The 14,561-nt window shown below is 36.0% G+C and overlaps 1 protein-coding gene across 1 annotated transcript in view; it reads right to left on the reverse strand.

The window, feature by feature from the left end:
* Positions 1-3,320, reverse strand: part of dsg2.2 (desmoglein 2, tandem duplicate 2) — a 33,923-nt gene extending 30,603 nt beyond the window's left edge. Inside the window, exons 1-2 of the mRNA XM_079639497.1 lie at positions 2,993-3,320; positions 21-149 (exon numbers count right to left, since the gene is read on the reverse strand). Coding sequence (XP_079495623.1) covers positions 21-149; positions 2,993-3,046 — 183 coding nt within the window. The 5' untranslated portion in view covers positions 3,047-3,320. The remainder of the gene's footprint in view (positions 1-20; positions 150-2,992) is intronic.
* Between the last annotated feature and the right edge of the window lie 11,241 nt (positions 3,321-14,561).

Raw genomic sequence — 14,561 nt, forward strand, 5'->3', positions numbered from 1 at the left:
GCATACAAAGGCTCACTGACTTTTGCAATGAACTCTTTCTTGGTGTAATCAACATTCTCCTCTAGGATTTGGGGAGGGACGATCCATTCTCTCTTCTGCCTGTGGAGGGCCGCAGAGTGTTGTGATCTGGCTTCAGCCTCAAACAGATACTGCAGGGAAACAGAAATGCACAATAACTATTTGTGAAAACAGATGTTCTTCTGCCAACTTTTCAGTTTTTTTCACACACAACTGAAAAGGACACATGAGCCCCATTCACACAGCACTTTGAACCCGGCAAATTGCCGGCAAATTGCCGGAACGCCTTCTGTGTGAACGCAAACACGACCCGGGTTTAATGCCGGGATCGATGCCGGGTTGGGGACCTAGTAACATTGCCGTGTTCAGACCCGGAACGCGCGCTGTGTGAACAAAAGCCAGGACAAATGCCGTAAGGGGTGTGTCGTAGTGATGATGCACGAGCCTTCGCAATGTGGTAGTTATCGTGCGACTCTGTTACTCTGTTAGAAGAAAGTTTGTGTTCGTCATCGATACAAGAAAGAACGAAAAGATGTCTGCAAACTGGACTGAAGCAGAGACCCGAGAGCTCCCTGCAATCCGCGCCGAAGCTGAGATCGTTCGTTCGCCACCTTATACGTCACATCATAACGTCACGCGTCTATCCGGGAGATACCCGGGTTGTGTGTGAACGCGCTCTCTGATTCCGGCAAATCACTGGCAGTGTGAATGAACCATTTTCAAACGAACCCGGGTCAAATCCCGGGTCACTTTATCCGTGTATTTTCCGGAATCTCTGTGTGAAAGGGGCTATGGAGTTGTTTTTTATATATTTGTTACCCTTCCTGGTAAGAACGATCTCATTAGAAGGATTTGTAAATGATTCATTACAAATGTGTCGTTATAAATGATCGAAACTCTGTTGTTGCAACTTGCATGCATGCACGGTTTGACACTAAGGTCATCCTGTCTGTGTACAGCGACAATTAACCACAAGATAATTCATATGAAATGGTTTGACAGTAACCTCAAAAGATGTGCAACTGCAGAAAAGGCACTGCACAGAAGTCATTACTTCAACCCACCCATATACACTCTAAAAAATGCTTTTTGGGTCAAAAATGGGCAAACCCAAACGTTGGGTTAAAAATGTCATTTAAAAATGTATCCCAACCACTGATCTATATAGAATGACATTATATAGATCAGTGATCCCAACGGCTGGGTTTGTCCACATTTGACCCAAAATTGGGTTGAAACAACCCAGCATTTTTTTAGAGTGTAGACTTCTAATTAAGAAAGATGAGATGAAGAAAAACTTGGCAAAAGCAAAATGCATTCCAGTTAATTCAAGATCACCTTAATAAGACCACACACAACTAAGATAAAGCATGTGCGCACACATTTAAATTAATATTCTGATACAGTGCACTTATACATGTTTTTAGATTGTACTTGTATTATGAGACCAAATACAAATATTATTGTGACCAAAAACCCACAATCCTATCCCTATTACTCTCACAAATATAAGATGTAATGTTTTACAGGTTTTTCTTTCATTTCACTGTGCATTTCTGCATTGTAGTGTACATAGATTCAATAGTTACTACTACAAGTGTTCCCTTCTCCAAGTGTTTATTGGGGAACATGGAGACACAACATTTGGTGTAATAATGATATAAGGATTAAGTTGTTAAACATAGAACCAAGGCATTCATAATCATATGAATGAGTAGAGCCTTTAAATTTGCTAATTAAATACAAGGTGAAAAACACTACAATAAACAGTATGCTTTTGAGTTTTGTGATTTTTACCCAAGAGAGCGTTTCACACAACACAACACTTAAAATGTATGACACATGTATGGGCATAAATAAACATAGCATACGCAAATGATAAACAAAAGCCTAAACAATCAAGACTTTGTGCTCTTTTTCGTATACCACATATTGATAAAAGCTGTAAAATATTTCTTCACTGAGATCAACTGTAAAACATTCTAGATCAAATTATTTTTATAGAATGCACTCATTTAGTCACCATTTTACTCGTTGTTCAGTGAAATAAACTCATCTGCATAATAAATTCACAAAATCTTAATGCGAAATTACAAAACGTTAAGGTGCCAGAGGGAGGGAATTTCAACGCTCCTGAAATTGAAAGGAGGTATTAAACTATACAATAGTACTTGCAGATCCAGCTTGACTGCTGCAGTCTGCCTGTCTCTATACTAGACAGAACCTGTTCTGAAATGCCCTTTACGAAGAAAAAAACATTAGTGGAGGTCATTACATTTTTTTATAAATAATTTAAAGTTAGTTGGGGATCTCCACAACAATGCTGAAAAATCTAAATCTCTCTTATTTTATTAAAAATGTAGGCTATTTAGCCTACTGATTGACACATAGGATGGTGCCTATGTGATATCACAAAAATTCAAAACACTTAATAAATTAAGTTTTATAATACTAATAAAGTTTAATTTAATAAACTTAAACTGTTGCCTTTGTTTATTGCCTAAAACCAAAGTTCACTTTATTTTATTGACTGCTTTTAATAATACCAATTATAGATGAAAATAATTGGTATGACAATATGTAACTGTTTTTACAGTGCCATTTTTTAACATTTAGTTTCCATGGTACATTTCTGTAAAGGGGTGGACAATTGAGTCGATTCCCCTCCGGCATGTTAAGAGTTAAAAGAGAGACACGAGCTCAATAAGTGACTTTTTCACATTACTATTACTATTATGAACATAATTGTGGTTGCTTTACATATCGAAGGTAGGCTATACTATAAACAAACATGCTACTAAACAAATATCCTAAACAACACCATAGGCTTAGGCTATGAGAGACGCATAGCCCACGATTGTTTCGGTTTACAAAACGACACTTTCCAAATGGAGAAATGTTAAAGCTGAGTAGCCTCTGTTAACGTGCGTAGGCTATCTGTTGATGGATGTTTTAAAAAACACGACAAACTTACCGATAATCCAAAACAAAAGAGAAAAGCGACAGAAGGCGATATACGCCGGGCCATGGCAGGAGGAACACACGGTATATTTCCTGATCACCTGAGATCCACTGCAGTCAGCAGTTGCTTATGGGAAAGTTTTAATATATCCCGCTGAGGCAGATGTGCGTCCCGATGATGTTTGATGAACGAGAATGCGAATGAGGTCGATCCGAGGCGCTTTAGATCTTACTCCCACACCCTCACCTTACGAATTAAAAGGAGGACCTAACGTCACAAAGATGGGTATGGGTGTGGGTGTGTGTGTGTGTGTGTGTGTGTGCATATGAGAGAGAGAGAGAGAGAGAGAGAGAGAGAGAGAGAGAGAGAGAGAGAGAGAGAGAGAGAGAGAGAGAGAGAGAGAGAGATGGGTGGAATCATTTTCACAATTACTTTACATCGATCATAAAGGGTGGCATGGGTGTTCTCTTCCAGAGAAGTAGCCTATTAAAACATCCACAAGACCCATCATTAACTCTTCATGCAGTGTCCTATGAGTAATATCACATGGAAAATTAATGGTTTCATTAATTGATGAATGAATGATTTTATTATAGTAAAGGTATATACATATATATATAATGTTTAAGTAATTATTGTTTTTGGCAGATTGATTAACATTTGAATAAAAACAGTTTCACTACAAACCATGGTTAAATTATGGTCTGTGTAGCAAAACCATGATTAATTTCAGACAAAATAAATTAATAAAATAAAATAAATAATCAGACAAAGAATGTCTTCAATTAAATAGCTATTTGAATTTAGTAGCCTATATGTTGGAACTCTGAATATAGGCCTTTAAAAAGTAGGTTGATATTAGTTCATGATGAAAAGTGAATCCAATGCTTATTTCTATACATTTTTAGAAATCTTTTCCAGTAAGTTATCAGTAATTAGTTGTTTTTATATATTAAAAGTTTTTATACAGTATATACACATATTAGCAATGTAAAAAAAAAGTTGATGCCTTAAATTTTCAAGTATAAGCAACTCGGGTGTTTAAGTAATTTCAACTTCAATTACACTAAACCGACTTAAAAATTAGCAAAATCTTGTATAATTTATGAAAATCTCTCAACTTAATTAGATGATTTAAAGCAAAGTAAAAACATATGTGCTAATATGCCTTTATAAATACACATATAGGCTACATCACTATTAAAGTTGGCGCATAGTATGCTCATTAACAGTCATTTTAAATGTTATGTAAATGCTATCTCACGTGTATGTTTTGACATCAGCAGTTTTATGCTGTTTAATTAAAATAATACATCCTAAAATAATTCTGAGATCACTCATTTATAAATCACAAATAACCGATCATTTGGCATAAGGATGTGGTTCGTGTGAAAAGCCAGGAATTAACTTCATTAAAGATCAGAAGCCGTATTCTTTGAGGTGATCTTTAGTTATCATCATACCTGAACGCACACCTTAGCATGTGCTCATTAAAAGCTGGTCATAAATGTATGAACAGAAACGTGTCTGAGGGATTGCCCTACTACGCAAACAGCAAATAGTTTTCTATTGAATTACATGGAACAAAGAATTATTTCCGAAAAATAGTTTGATGCATGTTTTATTTGGCATGTGAACTTATTTGGCTGTTATACCAAAGCTACCGCACTTCAGTGGAAAAGAGAGGGCTTTTTGGGAAATGGTGAAGTTATGGCATGCCTGCTTGCTTTAAGGAAGAGGAACAAAGACTGGGAAAAGAAAGAAGTGATTGGGCGAGACAACTTTAGCTGTTTATTTGTTCTTTCTGCCAATCTGTCTCTCACTTACTCACTCCCACTCTTTACTGTTCGCTTTGCTGACTTTGTCTCAATTCGAAAATTACAATCAAACTCTTTTTAAATCATCATGTCATGAAGTATCACATTTAGAATTCAGTATGTTTTAGAGATGTTAAAAGGGCCTGGGGGTCTCTCAGACTGGGATATGGTTAAGGATTTTCCAAGGGTGGTTACAGGGGCCCTTGCAGAGAGGGTCTGAATAGCAAGTCTTTGCCATTTGCACACATTTAGAGAATATCCTGAATGTGACTTCCATTCAGATGAAGCCTGCACTGTCTGAGCCGTCATAAATCTGCTTTACGACGACGCTCAAAGAGGGAGAAGAAAAGAAAAAGAGGGATTCCATGACATTTACTGCAGGTCAAACTCTAGACATATCAGAAATGAACGTTAATTGGAAAAATAGAAATAGTAATAGCTCCACCACCTTTGTGAAAATGTACATTGATCTATGGGCTAGCTTATGTAGCAAAATAATTATCAGCCAAATAATAATAAATAAATAAAATATTAATGTTTTCCAGTAAAAAAAAAAAAAATCTTTAAGACAAGACATTTACTTGAGAAGACTTTTTTTTTTACAGACTATATCTAGAATTATAATTTTCTTTTCACACTTCCCTTGTTTTAAGCTCAAATCTAACATAATATACCTGAAGTTTAAAGTTAAAACAGCACTTTATGACTGTGGTAATAGAGAATTCAAGATAAGTTCTCAGGAACAAGTCTTTTGTGTCAATTATTATTATTATTGTCTGATGTTGTTCTTGGACGGAGAATGTGAAGACACAGAGTACAGAAAACCAGTCCTGCAGGAAACTCCCTTGAGTTTGGATGATAAACAGTAACAGGTCTGTATCTGTAGACAGTTGCATGCACACACTTGTCACCTGTGTGACTCATGGTGAAATCAGTGAGAGCCATTGGGAGTGTCAGGTTGGCTTATACAGGGTGTGTTTGTGGGAAGGGTTGTGATCGCTTCGCTCAGCAGACAACACCTAGTTTTCAGCTCCAACCGCCTAACCTATAGGATGCTCTCATACTCGTCAGATATCACTCATTTTTAATTTGCGGTTGTGGAGGCACATATATTTCACACCCCACATATGGATGTGGCCTAAATTATGGTCCCAGCACTAAGAAGGATTAGTTTTGGTGTAGTCCAGGATAGGGATCTGGTTAAAATTAGAGTACTCGTTAAGATTATGATTAAGTGTGATACTAAGGTAAGGAAAACCTTAGGGGTGTGTGAACAGTGAGACCAGGTATTACACATTTGTAAGGATTAGGTTAGGTTAAAGGGTGGGTTTCAAGTTCCCAAAATCTAATTATTCATAGAAGAGGGTGAAGCATTAACTTTTTTTAGTCTTTCTTCTTCATATGAAGAGGTTTGTTAGTTTTGGTAGGTTAGCTTAATTTGTTGCAAGACAATTTAATGTTGTTTAATGTTACTGTTAGAACTGTGAGTAACTTCCACAGGGTCGTGTAAAGTTCCGAATTGAAGAATTAGATCCATTTTCATTTTCACCGTAACAACAGTAACAAAGTTGACAACTTATGTTAAATTGCTTTAACTCTTAAAAAAAGTTGTTTTTTTTAGACTTAAGTTCAACTCAAAATTTCAACTTAAGTTATAACTTGATTTACAACTTATAAATTAAGTTCAACTTTTTTTTAAGACAGTTTAATGTAATTTAAGTTTCAATGACTTAAACATCCAAGTTGATTGTACTTAAAAATGTAAGACTTCATGTGATTTTGAACCATTTAGAATTTGGAATTTGAAAATTTGAAATTTGAATTAGAATGGCAGAGGAATTTATTGAATTGTAATTCAAAGAAATTCAACACAGATGACCACTGTGGTAAACCACAAAAGTAATTTTATTAAAAATAATTCTATACTCCAATTGTTTGAAACATTTTCAAAAATGTAAGCATCTACAAAGTTGTTTTAATAATAATAATAAAAAAATAACAGCTATTTATTTAGTTCATTTCAATTTGTATGATTTTTTTTAATAAAAATGCACTTTTTTTTTTTTTTACCTCAAATTCACAGGAAATGTAAATGGATTCCTCAATTTACTGTACAATCCTGTTCCACACATAGATTAGTGCCACCTGTTGGTGCTAATAAACACTCCAATGAAGATCATGTTCTTTCTTGGTAATGCATTTTTTATTTGTCCGTTCAATTTTAAATAGATACTCTATACTGCCTCTTCTTCAAAGATTTGCTTGCTGTAAAGTTGTGGACTTGTTTTTGTGTGCAAGATTTTTGTTAACTTTTGTTGATGTGACTTTAAAACAGAAAAAACATAAAATACTCTAAAAGTTTATCAATTGAGGGAGCCCCTGATATCTCCATGCGGGCTGTGAAAGTTTGTCTTTATGGATGATAAGTTGGCCTTTGACACACCCTTGCATTTCTCGTACATTCCTACGACTCTTTTTTTCCCCTTCTCTCTTTTCAACACATCATTAGTTTCTTTCTCTTTGTCTTGCTCTGTCACTTCCGCTCCCAAGTGTTCTCATGGTTATGACAGCATTCTGTTTATTCATATTTCCAAAAGTTTAGAATGTTACAGTTCCCAGTCTCCCACAATCCCCATTTCCCTTTCTCTTCCTCCCTCTTCCGTCTCTTATTTGAGTGCACTCTTTTCTTTTACCTTCTATCTCTTTGTGTCGCTTTAAGAGCACTGTCAAAAGAAAACAGCTCCATGGCAACGGCTGGGACTGAAACCTGAGCTCAGTGATAAGGCCAGAGAGGTGGTGGGCGTGTCTAGTCTCAAATAAACAACCGTTTCCCAGCACTCAGCCATGCGTAGTCAGAGATTTAGTCAGACCTTGCTATTTCACGAAAGACTATAATAAATCTTTATTAACATCTTAACATCACTTTTTGTGTAATTTTACTGTAAAATACTGTACAATTCATGGTTTTTGGAAGAAAGAAATTATGAATAACCATTTAATTTACATTTTAAATAATGCTCAACATTTATTGTAAAAATATGAGCCAATCTATAATTAGATTGCACAATTAAAGGGATAGTATACCCAATTTTTTTAATAATTAGCTCATGATTTACTCATCCTCAAGTCATCGGTGTATATGACATTCTTCTCTCAGACGAATACAATCAGAGTGATATTAAAAAATGGCCTGCTCTTCCAAGCTTTATAATGGCAGTGAATGGCCTTTTCTGTTTTGAAGTCCATCAAAGTGATCCATGATAAAAGTGCTCCACGTGGTTTCACTTCAGAAGGCCTTCCTGTGGATTACTTTTATCATGGATGGGTGCACTTTGATGGACTTAAAAAAATATACAGCTGATCACTGCCATTATAAAGCTTGGAAGAGCAGGCCATTTTTTAAATATAACTCAGATTGTAAAAAGCAAAAGATATTTGATATTTTGCGTGTATGAAAACAATTGATATCTAAGGTTAGCGTACAAATTTTCCATGGCATAAAGAAAATCATAAAATCCCCTAATTTTCTCATTTGGTTTTTAATATCAGTATTCATATTCTGAATACTTATATTAGTCAGAAAAAAATGACACATCTCGAAAGTAACTATGTAAATGTCTTAAATTTTTATAGAAATTTCAAATATATTTATAAGCTCAATAGTTTATAAAATGAATGTTATTGTAAAGGAGATTTTGTTAGAAGAGATGAAACCCATAAAACAAATCTAGATTAAAATCATCTATTCAGTTTTGTGTACATTTTTATATATTGTATATACTACAGACTGTGATAGTTAACATGAACTAAGAATGAGCATTACTTCTACAGCATTTATTAATCTTAGTTAATATTAATTTCAATATTTAACAATTCTTTATTAAATTCAAAGGTTGTAGTCGTTAACATTAATTAATGCACTAACTAACATGAATAAACAATACAGCTGGATATTTATTAACTTACATTAAAAAAAGATTAATAAATACTGTAACAAATGTTTTGCTCATTGTTACTCTATGTTATGTATATTAGGTAATTAAGTTTATAACATGAATAACAATAACAACAACTAGTATTTAGTTAATGTTTAGCCTACTGCATTATTTTAGTATCAGATTATCAGTACATTTTAAGGGACACTTTTAACCATTTTGTGGCTGTAGGCTTTTTATGTTTTTGAAAAAGTCTTGTGCTCATTAAGGCTGCCTTTATATGATCAGAAATACAGTAAAACAGTAATATTGTAAAGTATTATTTAAAATAACTGTTTGGCAATGGAGTAATGCAGCCATTTACTCCAGTCTTCAGTCACATGATGCTTCAGAAATCATTATAATCTGATTTGCTGCTCAAGAAACATTTCCTATTATAATAGTTGAAAACAGTGCCGCTTAATATTTTTGTGGAAATCGAGATAATTTTTTTCAGGATTCTCTGATGAGTTGCAGTTCTATAATATTGAAACACATAAAAAACATTATTACAAATCGCTATAAAAGCTAAATTTGTCTGTATAGAGGCACAGAGAAAGAATCAGAAAATGTAGTTTAGGACATTGATAAAGTGCTATGAGAGGCCGATTAGGGTGAAACCACTGACTCACTATCTGTCTGTCATCCAACAACTCTACCTGCACATCTGCATATGTCATGCATATGTGACATACTGTACTGTATGTCACACCCAAGTACAAGTGACGTTTGTTGATAACTTCCAATGCCCCCAAACTAAATTTGAGCGCCCAAAAAAACGTCATGTTTAAGTCAGAAAATAATATGTTGTAATACAACATTGAGAGACTGCAGAGTGGGGGAAAGGAAATAAGAGAGACAAGTCACATATATGAGCTCAGCAACTGAACAAGCCGAGCACAGAGTGATCTCTCTTACCACACAGGTGTTGAATTACATGCATGCATCAGTACTCATGCAGGCAGAGCACATTACCTCAAACAAAGGAGTGCTACACAATACTGAAGGCTTTATAAAGAAACATTTGGGAGAAATCTGAAAATAACTCTGGGAGTGAAAGTGGTTTGTGGTTCATGCTTGGGGTTTGGAGGCATCTGGGACATATTCCGTCAGTGTGTATCAATCACAGATGTACGGTCACTGTCAACAGTTATCACATCACATCTCACACTTGGTTTAGTGACTGGTATCTCTTTCCCTTGCTCTCTCTCTCTCTCTTTCACACTGGTGTTGTGCACCATTCAGAATTGCACCAATTTAAGTTCCTCAATTTCAATTAAGGCAGCAAACCGAATTTTATATCTGACTTGAATTTAAGGAAGTAAGTGTATTTTTTTCACAATATAATATCAAAAAGTTATTAACATTTCTATTTTAATTACAAATACTGTAAACACACAGCTAATGGAGCGCTTCCAAAAACATGAATAAACAGTATATATTTATATTTATTCATAACTTTCATTATATTGTCCATATGGTGCAAGGACACTTTGTTCCCAGAATGCTCTAATTTATTTTTGTCAATATTTATTTTTATTAAGTTATCTGAAAACAATGTAGTGGACTTTTTGTGGTGCTGTATGGCAAATAAAATCTGTATTAAATACTGTAGACTGAATTAAATTTACTTCAAGAATAGCAATGATAGAGAAATGTCAAAAAACAAAACAAAAAAAAAATTCCTCTGATGTTCCGCTTTGAATTTCTTGTGTTTCCAATTCCAATTCCATTATATTGAATTTACAACTCCTACGCTGTTAGTTTAGAATTTCTTAAATTCAGATTTTTGCCCCACCTTGATTCGTACACAGATTTTCTCATGATTCAGCTATAATGACAGAACTTTGTGTGATTTTAATCTGTCAGTCAGATGTTGCGCATCAGCAGGTGTGGCAGGTGCACACCCAGAGTAAGCTTCAAGAGAAGCTTCAGGGCTTCAACATCACCCATCACATAATGTTCATGTCAATGTTCATGTTCACATCAAGAATATCAGGATTATTAGTTCTTATCACATACAAAATGGGTGTTTTCATTACACAGTCGCCCCACCAAATACAGAGTTTGCAGAAAGACTGAAAAAGTATTTTCAAGAAAAACATACCCCACTAATCCTTGTTTTATTTACATCTTTGACAAAAATCATGTTTTACACTGTAGAATAGAATAGAATATTACTAAATGTACTTTCATGTGGAAATAAAGAGGGCAGTATATTATATCATATATTATAGTATATTAAAGAGCTGGTAAAACTGGTTGAATAAAAACACATAATAAATAAATAAACAAACAAACAAACAAACCAATAAATAAAGAGAGAGAGAAATTTAATTCATAAATTAAAATCTAAAAATAACGCAAGAAAATATAGTTCACATTCAGTGCCACCAAGCCTCCCACTCCCCATGCCTATGCCATCCAGTTCTTCGGCCACATCTACGCTGGCCCCTTTAGCCATTTGGCTGCTCCTTCGTTGGTTCCACCAAGCAATGTGGCTCCACCTTGGGTTTCTAGTTCACCAGCTCCACCCTGATGTTTCGATCCCTAGCTCCACCTCAGGCCTCTGAGCCCTGGACTCCACCTCATGCTATCGACCCGTCGGCTCCACCTTGACTCCACGCTCCCTCGGCTCCATCATGGCAAGTCATCCCTCAAGCTTTGCCAGGCTCCCTCACCCCTTCCAGCTCCGTCTTAGTCAGTCATCATCCTAGTTGCGCCATGAACATCCGGTCCTCTGGCTTCCATCTGGCTCCACCGTTGTCCTCGCTCACTCGGGCTCCGCCTCAGTCTGCCAAGTCCCCATCTCCTCCTCGGCCCGTGAGCCTCCCATTCCGCTCCTGGGTCTTCGTCTCCTCAGCTTCGCCTGGGTCTCTACCACCCTTGTCTCCACCTCAGTCGGTTGGGCTATTGGCCCTTTGGTTCTGCCATGTGCCTGCATCCTGATGGCTCTGTTTGGGGTCACTCCCTGGCTCCTTCCACTGTCATCTCCTCCCTGGTCCCTTCTGGCAGCTCCACGTCCTCCTCTTCAGCCCCCTCTTGCCCTCCTCTCTTAGACTTTTTTCTTTCTTTTATTGTTTCCTGTTCTGTTTCCGGTAGGGGTGTAACGGTTCACAAAACTCACGGTTCGGTTCGATACGATACACTTGTGTCACGGTTCAGTAAGTTTTCGATACAGCAAAAAGAAAGAAATACCAGAGAAATTTCCTTGATTACATTTTTTTTATTGTATTTTTATTAAAACTAACATCATAAAGTATAATATTTTTTTACTTTGAGCAATGATGGAGCTATACTTTACTTTTCTTAGGAGCATATAAAACAAAACAGCTCCTTGGTCCTTTGCTCCTTGATTAACATTTGAGGGCAGCAATTGTTTTCATAATGTCAAAATAAAACCGACGTAATGTTACTTGAAAGCATTATAGACTACGATTTCTGCCAAACTTCCATGGTTACAGTTAGTAGTGTTACTACAGTAAATCCATGGTGAATGTTGCTGATCTGTGGACACTGAATAGTTCATTCATGGCACAATGTTTCTTCCTGGTTTCCACGTCAGCGCTGTTTGATCCGTTAATAACGGAGAATGTGAATGTTTCTCACTAGATCTCGCAGCGATGTTATTAGCTACTTCAGTGGCGAATTCAAATGCTTTCTTTACTGGATCTCTCTGTGTAGTAACAGTGCTGCTTGATCAAGATCGGCTCGCACTGCATTGGTCAAACTGATAAACGGTCCGTCAACCACACAATAACGAGTAGCTCAGTTTCGTTCCGCTTACATTACTTACATTTGCCATTTGATGTTGGGCAATGGACGTTGGTGGTCGTGCCAGCGTCTCTTACATTATGAGCGTGCATGCCACGCGCAACGCGCCTACATTTGAAATAACAAAATGATGGTCGGCAGAAAAAAAATGCTCAAACAAGCATTGTACCAAACGGTTCAATACGATTACGTGTATCGTTACACCCCTAGTTTCCGGTGTTAGTATTTGTTACCAAGGTTATTCATTGTTTGATTAATGCACTGCACCTGTTTCTCATTTCCTTTCATTGGTCTACATTTGTAAATCTGACCTTGTGTTTGTAGTGGTCTTTATCCAATAGTTATTTACGGCTATTTTAAGTGGTTGGTGTTTTTGTTTTTGAAACGTGTTATTTTGAGTTAGTTTTCGTTAAAATCAACTGTTTCTTCTAGACCCAGCATTTATTTCATCCTTGCAGCAACACCTTGCTGAGTGTGTGCAAAAAAAAAAAAAAAATCTATAAATGCTATTATAATTACCTTTTCATGCTATCATACAAAACTCTGCTGAGAAAAACATGTGCTGTTTTGAGCATGAGTGAAGGACAACATTTCGGACCAAAAAAATTTGGTCATGGGGTGGAGACTGATAACATGCTGCATGCAGTTCACCTGGGGCCTGGGTGCTCCTCAGGACATGTGTCGCAATCACATAATTATTCAGTCTACAGTGGTGAACCAATGCGGAAACCACCCATCTTCGCTGTTTAAGTTGTACACATGGATATAGGACATACTGTCTTCATTCTGAGAACATTCCCTTAATATGTTCTCCAAGCAATTTCTGTAGACTGACTTGACATTATAATCTTTTTAGAACTGCTTTACAGCAGAAATGTAAGTGTTCTCATATTTGAAGTTTGCATTGATTCTGTTAAATGTATAGTATAAAGCACTAAAATAAAGGTGACTTGACTTGATGTGTTTCAGAGGAGACATTTGGTCTTGAAGGCTTGCTGTGAAGGCTATAGCATATTGTCTTGTAGACCGGTTATAGTGTACAAATAATTACAATGTATCAATTGATAATTCTGTCACATCAATTCCACTTACAAAAAGCTGTTATTTTCAATGGAAAATATGCCTTTGAAGACATTAAGACTTAATGAATTAACATACAGATTTTTAGTGATTCAGAACTAAATAGGCCAATTATCATTTGATTAGCTCTAATTCCCTTACAGTGCATGTGCCTAATTTAGTCACCTAACAAGATGTCAATGGTTTCACCCTCTCAGCAAACTCTCTCTTGATCATGTCATTGCACGTGTACAACAGACATCTGTCTGTCCTGTAGTAAAATGAAGGTGCATAACAGTTCAGTGAGCTGTTTGGCTGCATGTGTGCAATAGTACAGACTCAACACTACTGACAGGACTCTGCCAAATTCCGTGCACCCAACCCGACCCATCCTCCACCTCCCCTTCACACAAACACCATCATGATTGCAACATGCTCATCTCCAAGCTGACATTCTTCCACACATTCCAGTAAAAGGGTCTAAAAACATGATAAATGATCTCCAGAAACAAGAAATACAACTTTCTGTGAAAAACACTACCTGTCTTTGTCCATTGTTTGTTTCAGCACATAATCACTAATCCCTTTCTGTTTTTCAGCAAAGAAAGTCTAGCCTAGTTTTAGAAAATAATGTATAGCCTGAAATGTTATAAGAAAAAAACTTGCTTAAATAGTCACTGTGCTTTACACAGAAACTCTTTCTTTTCTTTTCTTTTCTTTTCTTTTCTTTTCTTTTCTTTTCTTTTCTTAACCTGAGAAAGAGATGCTCAATCTACAGAAATTATGATAATCAACCTCATAAGGCCAGACTAAATATTATATGAGCTCATTCATTTCAATTCATTTTATATTAGATCTGCCAATATTGCAGCTTTATTATAAATGAATGAATGATGAATAAATAAACAATAATCAAACAAACATAAATAAATAAATACATTTATTCATATACATTTG

This window comes from Phoxinus phoxinus, assembly GCF_949152265.1.
Source record: "Phoxinus phoxinus genome assembly, chromosome: 16".
In the NCBI taxonomy this organism is placed as follows: Eukaryota; Metazoa; Chordata; class Actinopteri; order Cypriniformes; family Leuciscidae; genus Phoxinus; species Phoxinus phoxinus.